The sequence below is a fragment of the Rattus norvegicus genome, chromosome 3 (genome assembly GCF_021556685.1).
Source record: "Rattus norvegicus strain SHRSP/BbbUtx chromosome 3, alternate assembly SHRSP_T2T, whole genome shotgun sequence".
In the NCBI taxonomy this organism is placed as follows: Eukaryota; Metazoa; Chordata; class Mammalia; order Rodentia; family Muridae; genus Rattus; species Rattus norvegicus.
The window spans coordinates 55,289,261-55,297,498 of NC_141536.1; the positions used below are offsets into that span (position 1 = coordinate 55,289,261).

The window sequence follows — 8,238 nt, forward strand, 5'->3', positions numbered from 1 at the left end:
AATCTGCCTCTCAAATAGCAACCTGAGAGTTAATGTAAGCATCGTTATGTCCCAGGAAGACCCGTCAGACACTGATGGCTTCAGAGCACAAGTAAGCACCCGCTCTGTGGGCTGTTGTAGACATTTGATTTTCTTCATTCTGCCGCATTAATGTGTCAGCATGCTCTAAGAACTATGTAGGAGTCACATGTTGTTCTGTCTAGAGTAGTAATGCATGTAAGGTCAGACTTCCATGAAGGGTTCATCCTATTTATATCTTATATATGCTTTACACGGTTACCGAATAGGATAACTCTTGGTGAGGTACCACAGGTATCTTAAAGTTTCCGTTTCATTCTTGAAGTTGGTGCTGGTAAAATTCCCATTATTTGTTGCCGTCTTTACAAGTGCTTCACCTTGAGGGAGCAGTGATGCCCCTGAGATCCTGCCTTAGAGCCAGTCAGCAGCTGTCTGTATTAACAAGTCTGTTTGTTGTTCAGATGAGGAGGAGGAAGATGACGTAGCAGCTCCTAAGCCTCCTGTTGAACCTGAAGAAGAGAAAATTTTAAAAAAAGACGAAGAGAATGATAGCAAAGGTATCTTAATATATTTACGGTTTTTTTTTTTTTTGGTTTTATATTTTGTTTTGCTGCTTCCTTTTAAAACTTGTTTTATTGTTGATGAGTTAAAGTAGAATAAAGTGCTCTAAGTCAAAGAGGTGAGTTTTATTTCAAAAGAATATGTGGCATTTCTTAAACCATATTATAATAGTGAGTTGACAGGATTTAATTGACCTAAATCATACTTTAAAAACAAAAACAAGGGGCTGGGGATTTAGCTCAGTGGTAGAGCGCTTACCTAGGAAGTGCAAGGCCCTGGGTTCGGTCCCCAGCTCCAAAAAAAAAAAAAAACAAAAACAAAAACAAAATGTTTTTTTCCAGCTCCCCCTCATGAACTAACTGAAGAAGAAAAGCAACAAATTTTACACTCAGAAGAATTTTTAAGTTTCTTTGACCATTCTACAAGAATTGTAGAAAGAGCCCTCTCTGAGCAGATTAACATCTTCTTTGACTACAGTGGGAGAGATTTGGAAGACAAAGAAGGGTAATGTTTAATTCCTAAGATCATAGTTTCTGCAGTCTTAAAGTATGTCAATATTAAGAATGACACATTATAACTGTCTTCTTCTGTAGGGAGATTCAAGCAGGTGCTAAGCTGTCATTAAATCGACAGTTTTTTGATGAGCGTTGGTCAAAGCATCGAGTTGTTAGTTGCTTGGATTGGTCATCCCAGGTAAAGTATAGAAATGAGGTTGTTACAACTTACTTCTTAATTTAATTAGCATATAGTTTTATATTGGCTGCGGGACTTCTTGTAATTAAGTCAGTGTATGTCATATTAAATAAGCAATACTGAGTGGTGGATCTCCATTGCCATTGCTATGTTTACTTGCGGACCTTGGAAGGAAAAATTTGAACTGCTTTTAGATTTGGATTTAAAGACAATGTTCAAACCCAATTTTGCTAATTTAATTGTCCACTAAACACTTGATGTAAAAATTAAACATTTTAAATGTTAAACTGTGCTAATTTAAAATTAGATTAACATCCGGTGAGTATGACTATGAAGATGATTTTTAGAACAACCTGATAGACAGTTAAGAACATAAACAGTGGGTTCGGTCCCCAGCTCCAAAAAAAAAGAACCAAAAAAAAAAAAAAAGAACATAAACAGTTCTTATTATTCATACTTTTTTTCCCTTCTTGATTCTTGTGAGCAGTATCCAGAATTACTTGTGGCTTCCTATAATAACAATGAAGAGGCTCCTCATGAGCCTGATGGTGTGGCCCTCGTATGGAATATGAAGTACAAGAAAACTACCCCAGAGTACGTGTTCCACTGCCAGGTAAGATCGTCATCATCGTCATTCAGCTGTCTTCCCACGGTTAAGTATTCATTCATAAATTCAGACAAGTGCCTTTTTTCTTTCCCCATCAACATGATTTCATGGGATTGGCATTTACTAAACCACTCCATATTTGCAAACAGCTGTCACACACAGAGCTGAGCCCTCTCAGTTCAGCATGATCTGCCTTTTTCAGCTTTCCTAACATCTCTCCTACAGTGTTTAATCACACCTAAAGTCCTTTGCAGTCGTGACTTTCTGTTACCGTGACTGACCATATAGATGGAATCTTCTGGAATACGTCTTTCGCACAGGAAGTGGGACTTACTGCTGAATGTAATTAGACAGCAGCCCCCCTGAATCTCTGAGACATGGCCTGAAGAATTGCAACTAAAGAATTTTAAGTAAAAACATGTGGTTGAAGTAGGAAGCAGATGTAGATTTTTTAAGTGGATTTAGCAAAAGTTAGGATAAGTTAAAATCTTAATAGTGTCATAATTCAAAATAAACACTTCAAATCAAGGCTAATATATTCTTTACTGTCATATTACTGTCAGAGGTGAGTCACAGGCCAGCTGTGCTTCAAAAACTGTAATTATCGAAGCGAGTTTTATTTTGTTTGATAATCATGTAAACATATAAAGATCACATTTGACTTTTGAACAAAAACTATTATAATTTTTTTCTTATAATATTAAAATAGCGTGGATTACTTTTAAAACTTCTAATACCTTAAGCAGTAGAGAGGGAAATTTTTTTTTTTTTTTTTTTTAAGAAAAAGGAGTTTATTTTGGCTTACACTTCCAGAGAGATACTGGTTATCATTTTAGGTAAGATTTGACAGCAGGGAGAGAAATAACAATGAAAGGGCAAGAAGTTAGTTGGTGACATTGTATTTTTCACTCAGGAAACAAGAGAATAGAAAGGAATGCCCAATGACCCAATTCCTCTAATGAAGCTAAACTTCTTGAAAGTCCTACATGCTTCATTAATAAAGTCAACTGAAGACAGAGCATCCAGATATGAAGCTATTTGACATTCAAACCATAGCAACCCTAAATATTTTTGTATCTTCTGTGCAGGTTAAATTTAAAAAACTACCAGATTGTTCTGGCAATGGTTTATGCCATCGAGGAGATCAACAGGAACCTCCATATTTTACCCAATGTGTCTCTGGGATATGATATATATATAATGTCCTGTTAAATGAATGGTGGACATTGGATAGATGCATCACATGGCTTTCTGGGCTGGAGAAGTATGTGCCTAATTACATGTGTAGGAGAGAGATGAAGTCTATGTCAGCCCTCACAGGCATATCATGGATGATATCTGCTCATATAGGGACACTGCTGAAAGAGAGGGAAATATTTCAGACTGATTTGTTTTTCTAATTCACCAGACTTTTCTCACTTAAATCTTAAATACAAAAATTCTACTTTTTGCAGTCAGCTGTAATGTCTGCTACATTTGCAAAATTTCATCCAAATCTTGTTGTTGGAGGTACATACTCAGGCCAAATTGTGCTTTGGGATAACCGTAGCAATAAAAGAACCCCCGTCCAGAGAACACCACTGTCAGCTGCTGCACACACAGTAAGTAACTGGTCATCTCCTACACTGCTGCTTGCCTTCACCACCAATTATGGCGTCCCAGGAAAGTGACTTCCCAGCATGCTTCCTTGTATGTGCAAGGTGCATATATCACGGAGTCATCTGTTTTCTAAGACAGCATCTTACTAATCAACAGAATAGCAACAAACGTCACGTTAAAGCTAAGTCAGTGATGGGATACTGCCCCAGCCATGTTCAAGATCCTAGGCTCACCTCCCAAGAGCAACAAACATAAGCTGTCACCTTACAGAGCTATCTGGATGTGAAATGGAGCGCCTCTAGTTAGACTGATTTTTTTTCTGAGTTTTGTTGTTGTTTGTTTGTAAATAACCTCTGAAAACTTTTATGCCTTTAGCACCCTGTCTACTGTGTAAATGTTGTTGGAACACAAAATGCTCATAATCTGATTAGCATCTCTACTGATGGAAAAATTTGCTCCTGGAGCTTAGACATGCTTTCCCATCCACAGGTAGGTTAAACTTAGGAACATGAAATTCTGAAGGAAATATTAGTTTTTAATTGTGTGTGTGTGTGCGTGTGTGTGTACCCTAGTGTGCATTTTATCATAAGCTAGTTTTATACTATTGCACAGAATATAAACCTAAGTGTGTTGATAATTTAAATATATATCTTATCAAAGCTTTTTAATTTAACTGAGGTAGGTTTATATTACTAGTATGTTAAAACAATAGCATACAAACTAGTTAAAACTAGAAGCTTTTTAATAAGATTTGAAATTAAAGCTCTACAAATTAATTTTCTCATTTTTTTCAATGTAGGATAGCATGGAGTTGGTTCATAAACAGTCAAAGGCAGTAGCTGTAACATCTATGTCTTTCCCTGTTGGAGACGTCAACAACTTTGTTGTGGGCAGTGAAGAAGGTTCTGTGTATACAGCATGCCGCCATGGCAGGTAAACCTAGTAAGAATTTGCCGTTGTTTAAAATTTTCCTTTGAGTCATCTCATTGAAACAACTTGTTCCTTATTTTAAGTAGAATCCTCTCCTAGACTTGGGACATTAAATTTGGGTACCAAAAACTTGAGTTAATTTTTTTAAAACTGTAGTAGTTTGGATTCATGTGTCCTTTGATTGTGTGGGTTGCAGTATGTTGTAGGGATCTGTGTGCACATGCTCACAAAAGTTACTGGTAGGAGGTGTGTTCAGTAATTAGAAATGCAGTGCGTATGCAGTACGTATTGGCCTTCAGGCTTATGAATGTGATTCTGTTAGGTTCATTCAAACTTTGAATTTTAGTCTGAGCCTACTGATAATGGTATAGCAATGTCACTACATATGTTAAACTGACTAATAGTTCTCCTACTGTTCTGTCTGTTTTGAAATTGTCTAGCTGTCCTTTGAAAACATTGACATCTGGACCTTATTTCCAGTACAGATTGCCTTCATTTCAAAGCTTTTGATTTAAATTAGTCCAGATTGTTTCCTACACTGTATCCTTATACAGCATCCCCACACAGCATCCCCACACAGCATCCCTACACAGCATCCTTATACAGCATCCTTACACAGCATTCCTACACTGCATCCTTATACAGCATCCCTGTACTACATCCTTATACAGCATCCTTATACAGCTTCTTTACACAGCATTCCTACACTGCATCCTTATACAGCATCCCTGTACTACATCCTTATACAGCATCCTTATACAGCATCCCTGCACTGCATCCTTATACAGCATCCCTGCACTGCATCCCTATACAGCATCCCCACACAGCATCCCTACACAGCATCCCCACACAGCATCCCCACACAGCATCCCTACACAGCATCCCCACACAGCATCCCCACACAGCATCCCTACACAGCATCCTTACACAGCATCCCTACACAGCATCCCTACACAGCATCCCCACACAGCATCCCCGCACAGCATCCCTACACAGCATCCCCGCACAGCATCCCTGCACAGCATCCCCGCACAGCATGCCCACACAGCATCCCTACACACAATTCTGTGACCTTTTTTAACCACTGAAGAATATGGTCTTTTGAGTTCTCTTGTCGACAGCATGGTGTTTATGGCTGTAAAATGCCCCTGCTATATTAGTAATTTTACCACATCTGAACAGAGTGGCATTTGGCATAAGTTAGGTTGTTGAACTATGAACATAGAATTGTGTTTGAAATTAAGTCAAGATCTGCTGTATAAATGATAATATTGGCTGGGTGTGATGTTGCAGGCATTATATCTCAATACTTTGGAGGCCGAGTTTTGAAGCTCGTCCAGCCTACATAGTATGTTCCAGAGCAGCTCAGGCTACATAGATTTGTCTTAAAAGTGAATAAGTAAAAATGTTAAGAAATTAGTATATGATGTACTTCTAAGAGAGGTCCCTAACATGTTGGCTTTTATGAAATAGCAAAGCCGGAATCAGTGAGATGTTTGAGGGACACCAGGGACCCATCACGGGAATCCACTGTCACGCAGCTGTTGGCGCAGTAGACTTCTCACATCTGTTCGTCACTTCGTCTTTTGACTGGACAGTAAAACTTTGGACAACTAAGGTACCTGAAACACAACATTCTGCTCATTTGGTCAGTTTCCTGACACAAGGTGGTGCTCTAATACTGCAGGGAAAGACTTGGCTTAGGTCTTAGCCAGATTGGAGTTGTTTCCCAGTCAGTAGGACCCAGTGTAACAAATATGATGGCCCCACAAACAGTTGAAGAATAGGCTTCCTCCCACTTCAGGCTTCTCAAGCAAAGATCTGTTTACTCTGAATTGTGTTGGGGAGAAGGCCCTGGTATTCCCTATACTCCCTCATATAATTTCATCCAGCTCCACACAAAAGCCATTCATTTGCTCTGTGGAGAGCTAAGAGACTTAATTCAGGACTGCAGTGGTTCATAGAGGTGATGAGAAATAGAAGACAGAAACCATTTGCAGGAAGTCCTATACAATGAGACTACACAATAAACTTGAGTCATTAAATCATTGTGAAGGTACATGTGTGTTTGATTTTTTAGTGTAGTATAACTAACTTTGTTTATTGAAGCTTAGTAAACTGGTTACTTTGAAATAGGTACTTAGTGATGAAAGTGTTTCCTGTTTGTGTTTCCTGTTCCTCCAGTAATTCCAGTGAGTGTAGCTTGGCTTGGCCAGTGACAGTCTCAAAGACAGAGCTTAGGGAGCATGTGATAGACTCTGTCATTTTGCTTGGCCTTATTTATATTTAATTTTAACTTGCTTGCTTTCAGGCCCTTCTGCACAACCGTAAGTTGCTAGTAAAACTGCACATTCAGTGTATCCTAGTCTATGTGAGCTGTGTTGAAAACCTGATTTTTCTTGTCAATCTTCTTTATCTTAATGTTGACTTTTTGACTCCTTCACCATGGAACAAAGTTTAGAGACGTGCTGTGGTTCTTGAAGATCTTTTAGAAAATCTAGTATCTAGCATCTTAAGAGATGCTGTCTGCGGGGCTGGGGATTTAGCTCAGTGGTAGAGCGCTTACCTAGGAAGCACAAGGCCCTGGGTTCGGTCCCCAGCTCCGAAAAAAAGAACCAAAAAAAAAAAAAAAAAAAAGAGATGCTGTCTGCTATAGTGAGCTCCTGGTTGTGTGCTTACTACGTTCTGGCCTCAGCATCCAGAGTACACTCGCTGTTCACTCTTGTCCTGTCTTGGGCCCCACTCTCCGCCTAACATAGAATGGTTCAGAAAACAGCCTTGCAGAGCTTGCCCTCTAAAATTGAGCATTTCAGCTTTGACATTAACAGACACAAAAATAGCACTTAAGTCTATGAAGGAGCTCTCTAGGAAGTGGCTAACACACTGTCCAGCACATAAGCGCATCTAATTAGTCTTCTCATCCATCCTTGGATCTTACAGTAGAGAACAGGTAGAGAAGAGTCTCGTAGCCATGAGCAAGACAAGCGTGATCTACAACTTATATATGGGAAAATATACACTCTGCTAGTAAACAAGGCAAGACACAGAATTACAAAGATAAAATCTACCATTTCCACACAGGCTTCAAAGATCCAGACAAGTTGTAAGATTTCTGGGTGTACTTTCTCATGCACTAGCCCTGTTGGTGTCAAGAGAGACATTGTATTTTTGACACATTCTTGGCCAGCTTCTTTCCTATTTTGGCTATTTGGTGACTGACTGAGTGGTTGATTTTTAAATATCAGATTTTCAGTTTGCCAGCGTCCTTTAAATTTGAGTATACATTGGCAGGATGTGAAAATGAAGAGCCTGCCTTGTCTCCTGGAGAGTGAGCTCGCCTGTGAGAGCAGACCGATGGCTTCTAGGTGACACTTCATTAATGGCTCATATTTTAGTTTCTCTGCTTCAACATAGAAGTTGGTTTTATTTATTTGTATTTGTATGTGATATATATATTGTGTATGTGTGTGAATGCAGCTGTGCTTGTGCCAAAGTGCACAAGTACAAGTCTCAGGACAACTCCAGGGTTAATTTCTTCTGCTACTTACCAGATAGAGGGTAGAGTTCGGATCATCAGGCCTGTGCTCGGCACCTCTGTCCACACAGCCATCTTCCTGTTCCCAAAGAGATTTGGGTAAGAATGATAGGAAGGCATCTCTCTTTTTCTCTCTAATTAAGTTTGGTTATTTCTTTTATTTACTCTCAAATATGATACATATCTCTCCCTGCCAACACCCTTCCTGGTGGCCAAAGGATGAGCCAGTATAGAATAATATATTTTTATATCATATATGACCAAGAACCCCCTAAAATATTAACATAATTGTCTT

General features: G+C 39.0%; 2 protein-coding genes across 25 annotated transcripts in view; one reads left to right on the plus strand and one right to left on the minus strand.

The window, feature by feature from the left end:
* Slc25a12 (solute carrier family 25 member 12) overlaps positions 1 to 8,238 on the minus strand; it is a gene marked incomplete at its 3' end in the record, with an annotated part of 195,305 nt that overhangs the window by 68,353 nt on the left and 118,714 nt on the right.
* Dync1i2 (dynein cytoplasmic 1 intermediate chain 2) overlaps positions 1 to 8,238 on the plus strand; it is a 51,242-nt gene that overhangs the window by 31,300 nt on the left and 11,704 nt on the right. For all 24 annotated transcript variants that reach the window (XR_015680541.1, XR_015680543.1, XR_015680539.1 and 21 more), the window contains 8 exon segments: positions 480 to 575; positions 921 to 1,083; positions 1,173 to 1,272; positions 1,760 to 1,885; positions 3,334 to 3,480; positions 3,854 to 3,967; positions 4,278 to 4,411; positions 5,882 to 6,026. Coding sequence is in view for 19 of the 24 variants with exons in the window: in NM_053880.2 (NP_446332.2) it covers positions 480 to 575; positions 921 to 1,083; positions 1,173 to 1,272; positions 1,760 to 1,885; positions 3,334 to 3,480; positions 3,854 to 3,967; positions 4,278 to 4,411; positions 5,882 to 6,026 (1,025 nt within the window). In the remaining 5 variants the exon portion in view is untranslated.